The sequence below is a fragment of the Sprattus sprattus genome (assembly GCF_963457725.1).
Source record: "Sprattus sprattus genome assembly, chromosome: 16".
NCBI classification, from domain to species: domain Eukaryota; kingdom Metazoa; phylum Chordata; class Actinopteri; order Clupeiformes; family Clupeidae; genus Sprattus; species Sprattus sprattus.
The window spans coordinates 21,704,193-21,724,920 of NC_137914.1; the positions used below are offsets into that span (position 1 = coordinate 21,704,193).

At 46.3% G+C, this 20,728-nt stretch overlaps 1 protein-coding gene across 1 annotated transcript in view; it reads left to right on the top strand.

The window, feature by feature from the left end:
- The window catches only part of dvl1a (dishevelled segment polarity protein 1a), a 30,394-nt gene extending 11,471 nt beyond the window's left edge, over positions 1-18,923 (top strand). The window contains exons 4-15 of the mRNA XM_080853908.1: positions 3,545-3,663; positions 10,022-10,160; positions 10,972-11,065; positions 11,230-11,299; positions 11,421-11,560; positions 12,413-12,489; positions 12,601-12,668; positions 12,760-12,837; positions 13,485-13,619; positions 14,054-14,221; positions 14,628-14,846; positions 16,806-18,923. Of these exons, the coding sequence (XP_080710034.1) occupies positions 3,545-3,663; positions 10,022-10,160; positions 10,972-11,065; positions 11,230-11,299; positions 11,421-11,560; positions 12,413-12,489; positions 12,601-12,668; positions 12,760-12,837; positions 13,485-13,619; positions 14,054-14,221; positions 14,628-14,846; positions 16,806-17,353 (1,855 nt within the window). The 3' untranslated portion in view covers positions 17,354-18,923. The remainder of the gene's footprint in view (positions 1-3,544; positions 3,664-10,021; positions 10,161-10,971; positions 11,066-11,229; positions 11,300-11,420; positions 11,561-12,412; positions 12,490-12,600; positions 12,669-12,759; positions 12,838-13,484; positions 13,620-14,053; positions 14,222-14,627; positions 14,847-16,805) is intronic.
- The last annotated feature ends 1,805 nt before the right edge of the window (positions 18,924-20,728 follow it).

Sequence of the window (20,728 nt, forward strand, 5' to 3'; positions counted from 1 at the left end):
GGGCAGCCTGACACACTACACACAATGAACTCTCCGTCCGCCTCCCACAGCGTCTGCTGCCACCTTGTGGTCATAGATTGTAAATGTCAAACGCAAACCGCCATCCTTTTGTCTATCTTTCTCTGTCTTTCGCCCATGATCTCTCTCATCCTTCCAACAGGCTATCAGCCAATTTCCTCAGAGATTAATATGGCGGATTCCCAGCAGTGTGGTCTTCCCGCAGTAAATCGTCTTCCATTTCCATGACAAGGAGAAGAAAAAAGAAGCACCACTGGCATCTGTATATGACCAAACGCTACGGCAACCTTGATCCCTTTGTGTGTCTTGCCTGTATTCCTCTCCGTATGAGAGTGAATAAATTTAGGGAGGGAGAGAGAGGGAGATGAGGAATAGGTGTTTGGTGCCCCTATGTGGCTAATCCGGATTAGCAGACTTTAAAAGCGGCCATCTCTCTTTCCCAGAGACAGGGTGGGCCCAGCTGTGTTAATCTCCTCTGAGATCAGGCTGCCCGCCGCCCGCCGCCTGCTGCCTCCCACTACGAATGCATGGAGCCTGGCCATCGCTCACACACACACACACACACACACACACACACACACACACACACACACACACACTCACAGATGCACACATACCGGGGAGAGAGTGAGAGTGAAAGAGATGCATAAATAAATAAATAGGTACATCCACGTAAAATGCAGACATTTGTGCAACATCTACTGCGGAACTCATACATGCATGTGTAGGCTACACACATTCATGAAAATGCACCTGGAGAAACATACAAAAGACAGAGACAAAGCCTCCTCAAAGACCAGTGAGCCCAGGCCTTTTAACACTTGCATCAAAGGAACGGAAAAGAAACAATCTCGTCTAAAGTCCCGACACCTCACTAAAACCTGTGCCGTTGGCAAACCTGCACTCGACGTGTGTAATATGTATGCCTATTGATCTCCCATGCACAGAAGACACAGGGAGAGAAGGCAGCCACCCATCAGAGAGAGAGAGACGGGCAGCTCATTAGTTTGTGGAATGACAGGCTTCATCCACTAGGGAGGCTCATTGAGCTTTACTCTCTGGGGATAGGCTGATGGAGATGGAGAGGGTGGGTGTGGTGGTGGTGGTGGTGGTTGGGGGAGGGGAGGAGGACAAGCTCAGCATTAGGGATGACAAGCTGTCTGGTGGAAATGCACATGTAAATGTTGTTGTCAGGCTCCATTGGCATCAACGTTGTCAGGCTCATTAGAGTTGGATTTGTCTGCATAGAGACGTATTCGGCCTCTTTCTCCTCCTCCTTTCTGTTCATTGTCTTCCTCTCCTCCCCTTGCTGGGAGACTTTACACCAGCCTTTACCTTACTGCCACCTACTGAGGTGGAGGGTGCATCCGGTTTAGAGCAAATGGAAAAACTGTCTTGTAGACTGTGAGAATAGAATGGCAAACGGCACATAAAGTTCTGGCTCCTAAGTTTATCATGGATTCATTTAAAAACTATGCTTACAGAAATGGGTAACAGGTGAGATATTCAGTGTCACAGAAACAAAAAAAGAGAAAATCAGTCCAACCTCAGCGTTCGAGATAAATTAGGAGCTTTCAGGGGAAAAGCACACACTGACATCACTGAGTTCAGGCAGTGTGTTTGAGACCTGAGTGTTGCTCTTGCTGGGGAGGAAGAGCTTTTGAACCAGTGTCCCAGTCAGATGTGGCCCAGAAGGGTTGACACCAGTTTCAGCTCCACCTATCGGGAACACAGGTGTGAGACAAGGGACTTTCAGCTCCACCTATCGGGTAAACAGGTGTGAGACAGGGGACATTCAGCTCCTCCTATAGGGAACACAGGTGTGAGACACAGGGGACAAAGTGTTAAAGAAAGAGTATTGACCTTCTGTCAAAAAGAGAACTACATTGATGTTAGCCCCACCATGGTGTCACTCTTCTAGCCCAGTGAAAGGGTAGAGTTGGTCCATGGTGTCACTCTTCTAGCCCAGTGAAAGGGTAGAGTTGGTCCATGGTGTCACTCTTCTAGCCCAGTGAAAGGGTAGAGTTGGTCCATGGTGTCACTCTTCTAGCCCAGTGAAAGGGTAGAGTTGGTCCATGGTGTCACTCTTCTAGCCCAGTGAAAGGGTAGAGTTGGTCCATGGTGTCACTCTTCTAGCCCAGTGAAAGGGTAGAGTTGGTCCATGGTGTCACTCTTCTAGCCCAGTTGGTCCATGTGCTTCTGGATTCCAGGCCCCTTGTTTGTTTATAACGGCTGTTTTTTGTTTGTTTTTATTTTCGTCTGGTCTGGAAAATGCATTGATGCATAGTATGCCTAAATAACGAATACAAAACACTATCCACTTTTATGATATTGCAAAGCTCCTCTCAAGATAACATCATAGATTACATCATTCTTATAGAATTCAAATGTTGAGCATCTGAAACTACACTATACACCAGACATCATGCTCTCACCTTACTTCTCAACTTTGAACCTACCACAGACATCATATCACATCTATATGCTATAGTTACACGGAATATTCATCTCTCAAGAGTTTTGCTCAGGGCCTAATGCACATAGTTTATACAGCACATTGTGAAATGAAGAGATTTATGTGATTAATATGACACCTACTGTATATTGGGGCCTGTTGTGAACTCTTTGTATGTAGGGCTGAGAGATGAGTATGTGTGTGTTATGTCTTGTGTTGGGAAGTGGAGCCAGGTTCTCACCAGCTTCAAGTTTCTTTCATGCTCAAGGCTGACGCATTCCACTGATAGAATAACCAACCCTGGAGCCATTCTGTACTCATACACTCTACACACACACACACACACACACACACACACACACACACACACAAACACACAAACACACACACACACACACACAAACACACCACACGCACACACACACACCACACACATGGACACTAACACACCTGTGAAGCACACTGTCTCTTTATCAGCATCCTCCTCAGCATCACCCCAGGCACACACACACACACACAGAGGCAAAGGCTGATATGGACACACACACATGCACACACACACACACACACACACACACACACACACACACACAGAGGCAAAGGCTGATAAGGACACACACACACACACACACACACACACACACACACACACACACACACACACACACACACACACACACATACACACACACACTCACACTCACACACACACAGGCAAAGGCTGATATGGACACACACACACATTAAGGATGGTTCATAAATCATGATAATTGAATTTTGTACCTTTATAAAAAACGTATGTTATAAAAGAGATAATAATGGTGAGAGTAACGTGCCCCTCGGCCATCATAACTGAGTGTGAGAAATAAGTGCCATATTAACTGAGATGTTCTTCAGCTTTCTCAGCTCTTGCCATCCTAACAACAGAAAGGTATATTGTGACTTGGTCATAATTGAGGTAATGGCTTGTGAACTGAACCCTGTGTGTGTGTGTGTGTGTGTGTGTGTGTGTGTGTGTGTGTGTGTGTGTGTGTGTGTGTGTGTGTGTGTGTGTGTGTGTGTGTGTTACAGTGCCAATGCTGTGAGCAGTCGGGATGCCCTGGATGCAGACACGGGCACGGAGTCACTCCTCAGCCAACGCCGGGAGAGGGAGCGCGACCGTGCTCGCCGAAGAGCCCACAACGCAGAGAGTAAGTAGAGAATGTGTTCCTGTTCCTGGGATAGTACGCTGAGAGTGAGTAGTGTGTGTGTGTGTGTTCCTGTAACTGGGATGGTACACTGAGAGTGAGTAATGTGTGTGTGTGTTCCTGTAACTAGGATGGTATGCTGAGAGTGTGTGTGTGTGTTCCTGTACCTGGGATGGTACGCTGAGAGTGAGTAGAGTGTGTGTTCCTGTACCTGGGATAGTACGCTGAGAGTGAGTAGTGTGTGTGTGTGTGTTCCTGTAACTGGGATGGTACACTGAGAGTGTGTGTATGTGTTCCTGTACCTGGTATGGTACACTGAGAGTGAGATGTGTGTGTGTGTGTGTGTGTTCCTGAACCTGGGATGGTACACTGAGAGTGAGATGTGTGTGTGTTCCTGTACCTGGGATGATACGCTGAGAGTGTTCGTGTGTGTATGTGTTCCTGTACCTGGTATGGTACACTGAGGGTGAGATGTGTGTGTGTGTGTGTTCCTGTACCTGGGATGGTACACTGAGAGTGAGATGTGTGTGTGTTCCTGTACCTGGGATGATACGCTGAGAGTGTTTGTGTGTGTGTTCCTGTACCTGGGATGGTACACTGAGAGTGAGATGTGTGTGTGTTCCTGTACCTGGGATGGTACACTGAGGAGTGAGTAGAGTGTGTGTTCAGACTTCAGAGCCCTCCAGTGCTGAGAGTGTGTAGCGTGTGTGTTCCTGTAGCTGGACTGATACACCAAGGGTGATTGGAGCGGTTGCTCCTGTGTTAGCAATATGCTAGCATCTCTGAGGCCGTGGAGCACACATACTCAACAACACATATACTCTATCTGTGCAATACTGCTAGTCGCGTTGGATAAAAGTGTCAACTAAATGACTCAAATGTTACATGTAGAATCATGAAACCCCCTCCAGCTTGAGCGGACACCTGCAGCTCAAGCAGAAGCCAGATTAGGTGTCTTTTGTGCAGAGCCGTCTGCATACCATCACCTCGATAAAAGCGTCACAGGAACAAAGAGCTGTCACATTCCTAGTGTGGTTGTCAGCCGCGGCTTCCTTAATTGCGTGGCGGGCAGGCGCGGCAGTTTTGCGTCTCTTTTTTCAACAAGTAGAGGTTACGTGGGAACACAGGCGAATGTCTAGATGCTGAGGAGATGCGTTTCAGAGATGCAGGTCAAAATGCTGTTTGGCTACGTGACCCCCATAGCTCTGAGGCTTTTCTGTCTTGACCCAGCTCCTCATTGGAGGATTATTGCTTGTTGGGACTTTGCCTCAGCATCTTTGGGTCATTTCCAGTCAACCTGTTTACCTTTGTTCTACCAAACATATAAAGCAGCTTGCGTTGGCTATTGACCACTAAAGAACAAGGCAGAGCAAAGCTCATAGGACAGTAAATAAAAAAATAAAAATACTTTTGGTCTTCGGTGGTGGTCTTTGAATAAAGATCTCACTCTAATTTCATGCTTATCTGCACACAGTAAGAGCTTGAGTTAATCCGGTGGTTAAATGTGTTTGGCCAAATGCATACAGCAAGAGTGTCCTCATAGATTTGTCAAGGAGGTCTTCATTAAAGACTGTCAGCACAGGTCTTCATCATAGACTGGGCTGCAGTTTGCTAGCGAGATTGCAGCTCATGTGTGAACTCGCAGAGATGTGTGTGTGTGTCACGGTCACAGAGGTTTTTGTGAAAGCATCCCAGCATTAAAGAGTGTTACAGTTTATGCACAGGGGAGTCACTGTTGGTTTTTCTCAGACGAATGATTTGTGGAATATTTGCTTTCTTGGCTGCACGTTTGAATAGACGTAGAGGAACGGTCTGGGGACAGGCCCCCTGGAAAGATGAAAGCCTCCTTCCATCTTGAAAGAGAGAAAGAGAGAGAGCGAGCGGTAAAGGGAGAGAAAATGCTCATCAGTGGAGGATGTGCATGATTCCTTTGCTGGTGTTCGCTTGTGAGAAAGAGATGTAAGGCATGTTGGTTTTTCGTTAGAAGCTTTCAGAGGGAAGGCAGATCTCCGTATCTCTGTTTTTTTAAACACTCTTCCATGACACACACATATTTCTCAGGACCCATTCAATCTCTCCTCTATCCCAGGCTCCTGTGTGTTTTGTCTGTGTCACAGAGAGCTCCGCGTCCTGAAAGGCATCCTAATTAGGGACTCCCGCTGTCCCTGCCCGAACCGGCGTTTGACATCCTAATAACTCTCTCACCTTCTAGCTCTGGGTCCCCTGCTGTTCTCACCTCATTAGCCAGGCATTCATCAGTTAATGGCTCTTAATTAGGAGTTGAAAATGAAGAGCTGCTTTGGAGGAGAATGGAGGGGAGAGGTGTGCTCTTAGGTGTCACTAGACATGAAGGGGTGTGTGCCCCGTGCGTGTGTATGTGTGTCTGCTCGTTTGTACGTGTGTGTGTGGGTGTGTGTGTGCCGGTTTGTGTGTCGGTGCTGGTGCTGATGTATACAGTATATGTGTGTCTGTGTTTTGCTGTGCATCCAGAGTCAAACACTTGATCCGCCCTACACATACAGGAGATCACAGTGTTTCCACATGTTTTCCACATCATCATTCTCAAGCATTTGTGTGAATGCCATAACTGTTGTGCTCATTACCAAACTCAGAGCTCTGCTTAACACATAACAGTGTATCAAGTATTTCAATAGAAAAAAGATTTTTTTTTATTTATATTAGCAGTTATGCTGGTGCAAGTACATATGATAATTTAAGCCCTCTGTTACATTAATGAAATAATGGGGGAAGTACCACCGGGAACCTAAGAAAGTCCAGATTATTTTCTCCTCTTCACATTTGTGTTTTTACAAAATAAAGGCATCAGATAAAACAACTATTTGTCATTTGCTGGCTTGGTGACCTGGTTCTTTTGTATACAGCGTGCTTGTATGAATTACATATCCTAGCAGAACTATAGGATGTGTAGGAAAAATGTGTGTGTGTGTGTGTGTGTGTGTGTGTGTGTGTGTGTGTGTGTGTGTGTGTGTGTGCTTGTGTGTGTGTGTGAGTGTGTGTGTGTGTGTGTGTGTGCTTGTGTGTGTGTGTGTGTGTGTGTGTGTGTGTGTGTGTGTGTCTGTGTGTGTGTGTGTGTGTGTGTGTGTGTGTGTGTGTGTGTGTGTGTGTGTGTGTGTGGGCGCGCATGTGTGTGTGTGTGTAAAGGGCACATCCCAGAGCGTGTGCTCCAGAAACACCAGTGTGCAGAATTGGTTATTATCCCCTGCCCATATGGACCGGCTGTGAGTTTTACTGCGTGTTCATTAACTCTCACGGAAGTGCAGCCATCTCCAGTGAGTTCTGCGGTTGCGTCCGATTCACACTTCCTCGTTAGAGCGTACTTGTGTGTGGTACAGCAAGAGACAAGTTGGACATCTCTCATGGTAAAACCATGTAGTGTGTGGAGGATACAGAGGTTGGAGAGGTGGTGGATTAGGGGGTGGAGGTGTTTTGTGAACAGAATTGTGTACAGTTGGGAGTGTATAATATGTAAGGAACACTTGTTGTGCACACTTGTGAGTGTATAATATGTAAGGGACACTTATTGTGCACGCTTGTGAGTGTACAATCTGTAAGGTATCCCCCTAGTGCTGAGTGATCTCTCTGCCAGAGTGGATGAATAATGTAGTTTTTGGTGGGTTAAGGAGGGGACAGGTGTCATGCCTAAGGGTGCAACCATCTGTGCACCAGAGAGAGAGGGGATCCCTTTCACTTCCCTCAGGCATCCACTCATATGCTGCGCAGGGTCAATTGGCCTGATTTATCATATCACTGTTGTCCTCTTTGCTTTGCCTCTCAGCAATGGGCTTCTGCTTATTCTACTTGTTTGGCTTTCAGTTGTTTTTTGTTTGGTTGAAATTTTAGTGGGGCCGCCTGTCATGAACACTAAGTGGAAAGAGTCTGTGGTTAAAAGACGGTGTTGTCTGCAAATCTCTGCATTCACGCATGCTATGGATGTCAGAGTAGCAGACCATTTTGGGTCTTATTTTAGTGCAGTAAGTGTTTTTTTTTTTTTTTTTTTTTTTTAAACATAGACAGATGTGATTTTCTACTAGAAGAGTTACTGTAATAATGCACGAGCTGGCAGACTTTGTGTCATAAATCACCTGGTGGCGGGCGCTACATTGGATAGCTTAGCCTATGACAGCGCTGCAGTGTTCCGGTGTGTTTAGGAGAAAAAGATTCCGCCGCTGTTGACAGCGCCTTATGGCAAAGAGCTCGCACAGCGGGAGTTAAACTTTTTGTGCACACTCGCTGTCCTGAAAATCACTTCGTTGTGACTGTCGGCTCAGAAGAGCATTCTGACTTTTTAAAGGTAAGACCAATGCTTTGGGATTTTAATTATGTGAAAAAAGAAGTAAATATCACATAGCCTCCATTACTTTGTATACACATAGGCAAAGTATGGCTAGTTGCACACATTTTTCCGCTCTATTACACCTTTTTGTGCTAGACTACTTCTCCAGTTATAAATTATGATTATATGAATTAGGGACGTTTCGGATGCTGTCCGGCTTTGACAGAGATGTGGGGGCACGTTTTGATTTTCTCATCTATTAATAATGGCCAGATGATTGCCGTAATGCCGTTTTGGTGTATCAACAACATTAATATTTATATGCTCCAGGGGGTGAATTCCATGCATTTAATGCAACTTAATGGTGTTGTAGTAAACAAGCTTATTATTATTTTTACATTTACTGGAGTTCTTTGAACCGTTAAGCATTAATTTTCCCCTCTATGCGTTTTTTTTTGCCTCGGGATATGTTTTGTATAATTAATTTAAAACTTGAAACGAATACTACACATTTTCAAGTTAACAGGATGAAAGTCTCATTGACAGTCTAGTCTCGCAATGTTTATTTTATTAAGCGTGGAAAAAAACCTCGCCTCCTCAGTAGTTTCTCTGCATCAGATCTGCCGTTACTGTACGCTGAATGTGCTGCCATTTGGTTATTGCTGAGCCCAGATGTAAGAGTGCCTTTTCCAGCCAGAAATTAATCATTCCAGACTTTTCCAACTCACAAAGGTCCACTATACCTCAGTGGTTGACTATGGATTCGTTGCTATCTGTATATCCTTTCTCTCAACACCTCTATTGTAGATAAGACGTGGAGCAAGCCAGACACCTGCCCGCCACCCCGCAGATTTCAGCCGAACCTTGAGTGCACTCCAGCACAGGGAGGGGGCAGCATACTCACGCTTTCTGAGCATGAAAGAACGCCAGAGACGCGTTTATTCAGACCTTCACAATTTCCCACAGCATGTCTGTGTACCTGTGTGTGTACTGTTTGTGTGTGTGAGAGAGAGTTAGTGACTGAGTAAACATACCTCACACGCAAGGGTTACATTTCCTCTCTTTTTGTGACTGCCTGGAGTCTTTATAGCTGAGTGATAAGATTGTCTGTTCAGCCCCCACACAACACTGGGAGAAATCTGGCATGTTTGTACTGGATTGCTCAGGGAGGAGATATGAATGAAAGAGCGATTTAGATGGCAGTCTGTTGTTGATAGTGAATTGAGCAAATTGTTGATAGTGAGCACACACATTTACACCAGCACACACACAAACACACACACACATATACACACACATACACAGACACCGTTTTGTGCCTCTGGCCATAGTTGGTAGAGATGGGCACTCCCACTGTATTTGAATGTCTTGGTCGTTCTTGGAGATACGCTTCGGGGCATCGTCTTCATCACCTGACCCGACCTCTCCACCCAGTCCGCTGCCACCCTGAAGCTCGGGCTCCGCCAAAGCCCTGGCAGTGTACGTATGCTGTGTGTGTGTGTGTGTGTGTGTGTGTGTGTGTGTGTGTGTGGTGTAAGAGTCTGACATCAGAGATAATCTCTGTTCTCTTGGATTTCACCAGAATTGTACCCAGCAGTAAGTGAATTCTCAGTCACTGTAACACAGTATACCATTTTGCAATACCACTTAGAAACATCTCCCTGGCCTGCTTAATGTTTATGTTCTTCTGGTTTCTGAGTCCTGCTTCTGGAGACCTCTCCCACTTAATGTTCTTCATAATCTTCCACCTTGTCTTGTTGTCTAGGTGAAATTGCCAGTTTATGTTAATCAAGGGCATTTTCATTGTATGAGTCGTACATATTTAGCACCGGCAAGCAGGGAGATACTGCATAGGCTTATGTTTGTATGAAAATAAGGTACTTTAGAAGCCAGCAATAAGAATACAATGTGTATTTGTAGACTTCATCGTCTTTTCCTTTGTGCAGTTAGCTTTTCACCTTGACCTTCATCTCTTGCCTGTCCGAACTGGAGTTGATTCTGTGTGATGCCAGTATCCATCCTCCTACCTGTCTGACCTTCTGTCTGGCCTTTATTCTCTCCTGCCAGTCTCCCGGGTCAACGGCCACACCAAGACAGAGCGTGCCGCTCGCGACTCTGCCATGGGCTTTGACAGCGCCTCCATGATGAGCAGCGAGCTGGAGTCCAGCTCCTTCGTGGACAGCGAGGAGGATGAGGACACCAGCAGGTAGGTGCCATGTTGTAATCCCCCAACATCGCCCTCTAGAGGTGAGCCCAACATCGCCCTCTAGAGGTGAATCCCAACATCTCCCCCTAGAGGTGAGCCCTGGACCAGATTGGTTTGTTGTTGTTGCCAAAGCTGGGGGAAGTAACTCTAGTGCTTCGAGGGTTTGGCTTGAATACAATTTTCCTGTTCATGACTGAATGTAACTGATATCACCACAGCACTGACTGGGCCCTACCCACACTACGGTGAGGCCCCCCACTGGCACCACACTTTACAGCATGGCCTGAATGTGCGTTGAGGGAGTTAACAGGAACTAAATATTTAAAAAGATCTACATCATAAGTGCCCCCTGAAGGTGCCCCCTGAACTACACACACAGCAGTCAGTCTTTAGCAAGATATCAGTTACATTCAGTCATGAACAGGAAAAGTGTATTCATCCTTTTTGAAATCGACTGCTGAGTTTCCAAAAACTGATGTTTTGTAGTAGCCCTTGCACAACCCAGTTTCCTAAAACATCTGTCATTGTTTACCACGTTAGACTGTTCATGTCTTAACTTTAGTCAGCACACAGTGTGTAATATTCCCTGACTCAGATGACACTGAGACACAGGGCTTCAGTTTGGGTCTTTTGTCCCTCTGTGACCACGTTCACCACATCAGTGGAAGTGAAAGCTACACAAAACCAACTCTAAAAAGGCAGGAACAATGGCTGGCCTGTGTTTGACTGGGTTGGTGTGCCTGTAAAAAGATGTCTGTGAGTTTGAATGTTTTCTTTCTCTCTCTGGGTCTCCTCCCTGTCCCTCATCTAGACTCAGTAGCTCCACAGGACAGAGTTCCTCTTCTCAGCTCATGAGGCGACACAAGCGCCGGAGACGGAGGCAGAAAGTGGCCAAGATGGATCGGGTGGGTTAAATATGAGATTGTCTGTTAAAGACATCCCATATGAGAATAATCCCTAGGTTGTAATGTTTAAATACAATTGGCTTCCATACGTCTGAAAGTGTCTCATTCTAACATAGTAACATTATTAATGGTGATGATTGTGCCCTGGCCCATGTTTTTTGTAGTCGTCGTCATTCAGTAGCATCACCGACTCAACGATGAGCCTCAATATTATCACCGTCACTCTCAACATGGGTAAGGAGCCTCCGTTCCATCTCTAGTATCTCTTCTTATTGTCCTCTTTTTGTTTGAGCCTTCTTTCTTTCCGTATCTCTTTAACCTGTTTTGAATAGTCTTATTCTTAATTCCTGTGCAGAGAAGTACAACTTCCTGGGCATCAGTATAGTGGGCCAGAGCAATGACAGAGGTGACGGCGGGATCTACATCGGCTCCATCATGAAGGGGGGCGCTGTCGCCGCCGACGGCAGGATCGAGCCGGGAGACATGCTCTTACAGGTGCGCCGCCGCTACACCTGCGTGATCTGATACTCCCCAACTGACTCGCGCACATGTCATTTCATTCCAGGAAGTGGCCCCTGATGAATGTGATTCGTGACGCTATCTCAGAGCTTTCACAATGATTGCATTGTGCAGGTATCCAGACGGGATATTCCCAGGTCAGATGTCATTTGGCTAAATCATCATCCATGAAATATGTGCTGCTGTGTAAAAGGAAATGATGCTCATGATCCCAAAATGAATGTTCCAGGACTTGGATGGGGAAATACATGGGAATCCCAGCTTGGCAGTTAAAGCTACAGTCACCTGAAAGGCTGTCTCTAGGGCTTGCGTTAGGTGAATGCGTGTACCTCCTCCCCTGTCACAGGCCTCTTTGATGTGTGCTCTCTCTTTGAGTAGGTACCGTGACCACAGGGCACACTCTCTCACTTGTAAGCCTCCATCCCTGAGGGGGGGTGGGGTGTTTGAGCTGTCAGACGTAGGCAGGCTGTCATGGGTCCAGCAGTCAGCGACCCATGCAGCACAGTGTGAGGCATGGCTAGGAATCATTACCTTAGTGCTAATATTGAGAGAGTGAAAATGAAGGATACAGGCCAGCACATCGTGATGAAATGGGTTTAACATCCAAAACTTCCAAATATTCCATCATGATGTAGTGTGAGAGGCATTTTGCACCCAGATACATTTTGTATAATGGAATGTATAATTTTCTCCACAAGTGCACAACACATTCAGGCATATAGCATCTCTTAAGGGACTATATGAATTTAGAAAACCAACATGAATAAACTAAACAAACCTCAACATATTGGATGGCTATGTGAATGACATGAGCTATCTCTGCCTCAGGTTAATGATGTGAACTTTGAGAACATGAGCAACGACGACGCTGTAAGGATTCTGAGAGAAATCGTCTCCAAACCTGGGTAAGAATGCGTCCTTACAGTTCACTAGACCCTGTAAGCATATTATCAACTTTCAAGAGTACCATCACAATTCCTCATCAGAAACTGAACTATTCTGTGTTCTGTGTGCAGTCCCATCAGTCTAACAGTGGCCAAGTGCTGGGATCCCTCTCCCCGCAGTTACTTCACTATACCCAGAGGTAGGATCCTACTCTCCTTACACTACTAACCGTCAGTATGACAGAGAGTGTATTCAGTATGTACTAAAAAGGATCTCTTTGATGTCTTCAGCTGAACCAGTAAGGCCCATCGACCCGGCAGCATGGATCTCCCACACCACAGCACTGACTGGGCCCTACCCACACTACGGTGAGGCCCCCCACTGGCACGACACTTTACAGCATGGCCTGAATGTGCGTTGAGGGAGTTAACGGGAACAATAAAAAAGATCTACGTCATAAGTGCCCCCTGAAGGTGCCCCCTGAACTACACACACAGCAGTCTTCAGCAAGATATCAGTTACGTTTAGTCATGAACAGGAAAAGTGTATTCATCAGGTAAGCCTTTGATTGAATGGAATGAAATATCCAATGGTAGTGCTCTGCAAGGGAAGGATCCAGATGGAACAACTCATTTTGAAGTAGTTAATGACCTGAGGTACTGATGCTTCAGGTAACGTATCAAATAATAAAGAGTCTGATTTGACATTGACTATCACACCTATAATCAGCTACTGTGAGAATTTGTAGGTACTTTCAGCTCACATAATGATTAACAGAATCACAATAATAATTAATGAATCACATTTCCATTTACTGTACCATAGGAAAATCTCCTATGTTAAATGGAAATGTGACTCACGTCCTATACATGTTTTCCTGACCTTGTCCAAATGTCCCTCTCACCCTATATTTGGTGTGTACATATCAAACAGCACTGGAACACTCCTGTCTGGGAAACGACCAATAACCATGTCACTAGTTCTCACACCTGCTCTCTTTCTCATTGTCTTCTAGAGCTCGATGACTTGCCCCTCTCGGTCAATAAGACAGACATGGCGACCATCGTGAAGGTGATGCAACTCCCAGACTCTGGTATGGAGATCCGGGACCGGATGTGGCTAAAGATCACCATCGCAAACGCTGTCATAGGTAAGAGGAAACATTGCACACAAGCCACACAAATCTTTTCCAGCAATCAGTGGTCTGCAAAGTCTGCAAAACATTGTGCAAGCCAGTGTTAAAGGCTGGAAATAATTTAGCATCAGTCGTAGTTCGTAGGAATCTGCTGGTAGTCATTTTGCAAGCTGTAATTCTGTCAAATGTATTGCACAATAGACGCAGCTTTCATATATACAAACTCATGAAGGTTTTGGATTTAAATGCATTGATCAGTAAATGAAATGTCTAAGTAGTTGTCGAATTCACTATTATTCACAAAACCCAATTCATGTGAATAAAACTGAAGCACCCGTGTCTAGTAGTCCCTTTATTCCCATTTCTATATGAACACTGATGCCTGCTTCCTCTCTCTCTCTCTCTCTCTCCCTCTCTCTCTCTCTCTCCCTCTCTCTGTCTCTCCTCAGGTGCGGATGTGGTGGACTGGCTCTACACACGGGTGGACGGCTTCAAGGACCGGCGGGACGCGCGGAAGTACGCCAGCAGCCTCCTGAAGCACGGTTACCTGAGACACACGGTCAACAAGATCACCTTCTCTGAGCAGTGTTACTACACCTTTGGAGACCTGTGTCAGAGTGCGTACACACACACACACACACACACACACACACACACACACACACACACACACACACACACACCGTCAACAAGATCACCTTCTCTGAGCAGTGTTACTACACCTTCGGAGACCTGTGTCAGAGTGCGTACACACGCACACACCCGCACGCACACGCACGCACGCACGCACGCACGCACGCACGCACGCACGCACGCACGCACACACACACACACACACACAAACGCACGGTCAACAAGATCACCTTCTCTGAGCAGTGTTACTACACCTTCAGAGACCTGTGCCAAAGTACACCACCCTCCTCGTCCCCTACAACCTGCTCCACCCAGCACTGTCTCTGAGATAGCCTCTTCTTCTTTCTAGTAACCACCGTCTCTCTCTCTCTCTCTCTGATCTTCGTACAGACATGGCCTCGCTTAACCTCAACGAAGGCTCCAGTGCTGGGGGTTCAGAGCAGGACACCCTGGCCCCTCTTCCCCCTCCCGCCACCAACCCGTGGCCCCTAGGTGGGCAGCCGTACCCCTACCCGCCTTACCCCACAGCCCCACCCACCTTCCCGCCTGGCTACTCTGACCCATGCCACAGCTTCCACAGTGGCAGCGCAGGCAGCCAGCAAAGCGAAGGTGAGTGGGCACAATACAGGGATCTCTTATGCTCTCTCTCACTCTCTCACTCTCACTCTCTCTCTCATTCTCTCTCTCTCTCTCTCTCTCTCTAACACTCTCATTCTCTAACTCTTTCTCTCTCGCTCTCTCTCTCTTTCTCTCTCTCTCACACTCTCATTCTCTCACTCTCTCTGCCTCATTGTCTCTCATTCTCTCTCCCTCATTTTCTCTCACACTCTTTTTCTCTCTTACACACACTTTCTCTCACACACACTGTCTCTCTCTCTCTCTCTCTCTCTCTCATTCTCTCTCACACTCTTTCTCTCTTTCTTTCTCTCCCTCTCTCTCTCAGGTTTTGACCACTGACACCCTGAGGTGTCGATTGAGCAGGAGTTAACTCTTACTCATCTCTATTTGGAAAGGTCCCCCAGCCCTTTTAGAGCTCTTGGAGATTAAATCTAACACTTGTCAAGATGAAAGTTAAGTTATGTGTCAAGCTACATTTATATTTCCTGTGTGGCTGTTTCATGGAAGAGTGTGGCATTTTGTTTTTTACTTTGAAACGAGAAATGATGATGTCATCTCAGATCATATCTTGTAGCAAAATTGGGATTGATTTCATTCTTATTTTCCAGTATAAGGAGGATTATTCTCAGTTTTGTATCAGTATGAGAATATGTCTGCTAGCAGTTCACCACGAGCCTTTAGGCTTCAGGTGCATGAAGGTGGCTGGTGGTTCTGCAGCATTTAGTGGGAGGTTCAGACCAAGGCTGCACGTGAAGGTGCACATCTGGGTGAAGAAGGTGCACCACGTGCTGGTCCAGATGGTCTGGACTCTTCCTCTTACCTTGTATTGTTTTGTTTTTTTTGCATCCGTCTCCTTTCAGAACCTCCCCTTTGTCGCTGTATTCGGTTGGACATTTCATGTGGTATGCCCTGTCTTGGTGGTTCATTCCGCAGTTCCCATTTTGAGTTGCTGCCATTTTTTGCATTTTGCAAGCAAACATTTTTTTTATTCCTGTGGTTGTTGTTGTTTTAAGGCCATTTGTCTTCCCAACATGCATCTGAGAGCACGTGTGAGCGTGTAGCAGTCGTGTCTGTGAATGTGCATCAATGAAGCCATTGTGTGACTGAGCTGAAGCGATCACTGGTCTCTCGGTGTTGGTTTGTGTGCGTGTGGATGGCTTGATCGCCTGCGTAGTGTTAACTTTCAGTGGGCTGCAGACTGAGCTCTGATCACGGTTGGGTGCCCCTCTTCTACTTGAGCGGGGTGAATGGCTGGTGGGGTAAGGGTGTGGTTGTGTGTGATGAGCGGGGTGGAGGGGGGGAGCTGGGCAGTGTGGTGTAACTCTTGTTGTTCCTTCTGTTGTTTCTGCTGGGCGTCTGTAGACTGAAGGAAGAGGTAATCTCAGGACTCGGGGGGATCCGGTAAGCCAGACAGTCATACTGATCTCCACTTCCCCATTTATTTTTTCTTTCTCTCATCTCTCATACTTCTCTCTCCCTCTCTCTCCCTCTCTGTATCCTGTACAAAAGTTGGTTTGGTTGGTTGGTTTGTTTTGACGTGACCCTCCTCTCCTTGATTCTTCCTGATTACATGATCCTCCATTTATTCTCTTGGCATGTCTGGTGTTGTGGCCCATCCAATCTTGTGTACATTAAGAGGCCCTCTCAAATCAGGAAGTAGTTCACGGAAGTGCTGTCTGGGGCATCCCAAGTGTTGCAATGGCCTCCATGTGCTGGTCTGAAGAATGAATAAAGCATGCCAATGATATCATCAGTATGAGTTTCCAAATGTCACCTAGATAACAAAAGAGAGATTAACCTGGAGTCTTGAAAGGATGGAAGGTTTCCTCTTTTTGTTGCTGTTTTGGTGTTTATTTTTTTCTCAGAACCTCAAAACAAGTTGATTTAGAGGCGATTGAAAGCGGTGTTTTGGTGAAGCTTTAACGCGGGTCTCTGCCTCGTCTTCCTCAGGTAGCAGAAGCAGTGGCTCCAACCCCAGCGCTGGGACCGGACGACGACCTTCTCCGCGGGACAAGGAGCCCAAGGTGGCATGCGGCGGGGGCAGTGAGTCAGAGCAGGGCACGACGTGGGGCGCCAGGCGGAGCAACCGCCCAGGCAGCCAACTGAGCCACCACAGCAGCCACGCCCACTCCCAGTCCCACCGGAGCCACGTCCAATCGCAACACAGCTACGCTTTCTCCTACAGCCACGCCCCCTCCGCCCCAACCGCTGCCACTGGCAGCCTGCCCAATCACCACCATCACCACTACCACCACCACCAGGCTTCCTGTGCCCACAGCGAGCGGAGCCACGCATCCTCATACGGCCCCCCTGGCCTGCCGCCCCCCTACTGCATGGCCCGCTATGCGCCCAAGGCTACCGCGGCGGCAAGTAACAGCCCCCCTGGGGCCCCCCCGGTGCGCGAGCTGTCCGACGTGCCGCCGGAACTCACCGCCAGCCGCCAGTCCTTCCAGCACGCCATGGGGAACCCGTGCGAGTTCTTCGTTGACATCATGTAACGCGGGACAGTGCCTTTCTAAAAAAAAAGAAAAAAAGAAAAGAAAGAAATCCTAAATGAGCCGAGCACAAGGTAACGCTTCAGACACACAGCACAACCAGTCCCCAGCCCACACACACATTATACATACACACACACACACACACACATACACAGACACAACCCTTTCTTCAGCATAGGCCAGGACTCCGAATGTACCACCCGATTTCATCAGCTTGTTTCCATGCTCTGCAATTATGTGTCATATCAATAAAGCACACTAAGCCGTTGCACCGCAACAGTGTTTTAACCGCATAGAAACAAAACCAAGTACAACACGCAGGTATAAAGAAGTCACACCTGGCTGGGTTCTAAGTTCGCCAAAGTGGGTGTTGTTGTTTTGCCAACCCAGTCATCCTTTCCAGGACAGACTGTGAGCGGTCTCCATGTGTCAGGGTCTGGACTTCAATCCCTAGACCCCGGAGGCCTACAAGGGAAAGGCTGTGGAGGTCAGCTGAACGTGTTTGTGTATTCCAGCAATAGGTTCTCCCACCCCAGCCAGGGTTGTGCTTTTCTTTTTGTATGGCGAACTTGAGCTACCTTTTGAAATAGCGGGCATGATTTTTGTACATCTCAAAGGAGCCTGCCAGTGGTCCACTCAGTCAGTGGCCACACGGACACACTCGGCTCTGGGGTTGGACAAGGCTGCTTAATTGCATGACAGGTGGAGCTCAAGCTCAAGTCAAACTTTTTTTCTTAATCGTAAGTGATTTAAAAACCGGAGTGAAGATTCTCCAAAAATCCATGCACTGGATTAATGTTCTTTTTTTATGTTTCTTTTTTCGTTTTTGTTTGTTTGTTTGTTTTGCTATTTATGTGATGTTGAATTGACTGTGTCATACCTTGTCCCAGTGACAATCAGACAATCAGACCTTGCAGTTTGCTGTTCGTGTCGGTGCCCAGGTCGTGGTGGCCACTGGTCTGCCAGTGCTTTGTGGAATGTATTTTTGTAGAAGATGAAATCAGTTCTGACACTCGTTTCATACCTGTGACTTTCCTCCTCAACACTGACTTTAAAAGTCTTTTGCCATAAAACGACATCAGTAACATATTTTAAAACAATAATGCACAGTCCAAGGTGATGCATAACCCATTAACATCAATACAAACAAAAATCCACCACTTGGATATACTATACCTAAATTGCCAAACATTGGAGTTGAAATAAATACCTAGATGTCTAATGTTCTTAAGGCATAAGGTGGGGAGAGTGAAATGACTCCTGGTTGGTGTAGATTGGGGAATATCTGTTGTTGTGGAGTATACGTTGGTGAAACTGACATGTCGTCTTTGAGCACACTTGCAGATGTAATGTTCTATTGTATTTTTGACTGTACTTGTCACCCAAGGCCCAATGGGAAAGAATTGCAGCATTCTTCTGATTTGAGCACTTTTAAAGACTTTGATCCTTGAGTATAAAACACTGCGATGGAAGCTTTTTTTTTTTTTTTGGCTTTGTTTAAAAAAAGGAAAAACATGACAAATTGTAAATAGAATTATATATTATATATATGAGGAATAAAATATATGTAATACAATTGGGTCTGGATGTTTTGTTGTGTCAAAAAAATGTTGTCTTTTTTTAATCCTGTCAGAGAGTTCAATAAAAAACACATCATTTGTTGTTTTTTTATATTTTTTACAGTGTGTACTGATGCAAAATTACTAAACAGAAAGGAACCAAGTTGACCAAACCCGACCAGGCCAATGGTGACAGGCCAAAAGAAATAAAAACAGTTCTGCACTCTGCCATTGGGTGGTGGGGATTCACATTACCCTGCCACAGCACACAGGCTTCTGAGGTGTGAAGCTTCTAGAAGAGGGGGACACCACGCGTCCTCTGAAGCGTCTGGGAAACTTCTTATGATCTGTAGTGTTGTGGTCACCCTGTCCCAGTTGTAAACATAAAGCAAGGGGACACCACGAGTCCTCTGAAGCATCTGAAAACTTCTTATGATCTGTAGTGTTGTAGTCATCCTGTCCCAGTTGTAAACATAAATCCCCTCAGTGGCTAATGACTCATAGTGTCAGAAATGGAGTAAACCACATGAGACTACATATTTTTCTTTCGTGTGAAAGACTTATTTCTGTGTTTGTTTTGGTCAACACAGATGTGTTCATTTAGAATTTGTTTGGGAACTGAACCAATTATGATAACTTCACAGTAGGGGGCATTGTTTGCAATCTTTTTCTAAAGCGCAATTTCAGAGGTGCTGAATTCAGAGATGGGTTTTCTTTGATTTGCTCTGAAGGTCTGTAACAGAGAGTTTAACTACATTACACAACATTACATGTCAAGTTAATCATGAGAAGAAGCAAGCATATTCCTTTTACATCCACACTACAGAAGTTTGTTTTTCTTTCCTATATTAAATGTACCTTCATTTCCTTTCATATATAAGAACTGTTAGAGTAGCCAGCCTCTGCTGCATTGCTCAGGTCTCAGTGAGATAGAATCCCTAAACCATCCATTGAAATCAGACCCACTCCATTCAACTTGATTCCTTCTCCAGTGACTCCATGAAATAGAGCCGCTACTGTCCTTTCCTGACTGGTCGCTGTGTTTTCTGACCAGCTCAGGTTGCTTGTGACGTGCAGGCCCAGATAACTGAAGCTGTCGTCACATTCAACCTCAGGGCTGAGGGAGCAGTCATGGGGGAAAAGAGTCCAGGGCTGAGGGAGAAGTCATGGGGGGGAAAGAGTCCATGGCTGAGGGAGAAGTCATGAGGGGTTCCAGAGCTGCTGATGCCATGTTTCCCAGCCCCTAGATGTGCCAGTTTTGATACTAACTTAGTGGGCTGAACAGTGTTTAAAGCTGAACTATACAGTCCAAACTAAAGGGGATCGGTGATCACAGGTATGATGCAACTGATTTTGAGATGTCTAGATACACATCTGTCAGCTCAGCAGCACAGACTCACAACTCCAAGTCACACATCGCACGTCCAGCCCTGCTGCCTCATGGGGCTTGGCCTGCCGCAGGGACCTGAGGACCTGTGCGCTTGTCACCATGACAACGGTTGGCCCTGGGCTCCATGGCGACATTGCTAGTGCTAGTGGGCAGTCCTGAGTGAGGGCTAATAAAGCGCATATGGGAATTAAGTCTTTCTAGGAGGAAGTGGTGACATTGGGCTTGTTCCTGTTGTAGTTTATGACAGCCTGGACGCTCAGACACATACTACAGGTGATGTTGGCAGCATAGTAGTGTACCGATACAGGTGAAGTGTCCCGGTGCTTGTGCACGGGTCCTTTTTGCTGCCCTGATCCATTTCAACAAAATGATGAGCTTATCGAAAAACTCTCAAATTCATTCTAAACAGAACCCTATTTGCCAACG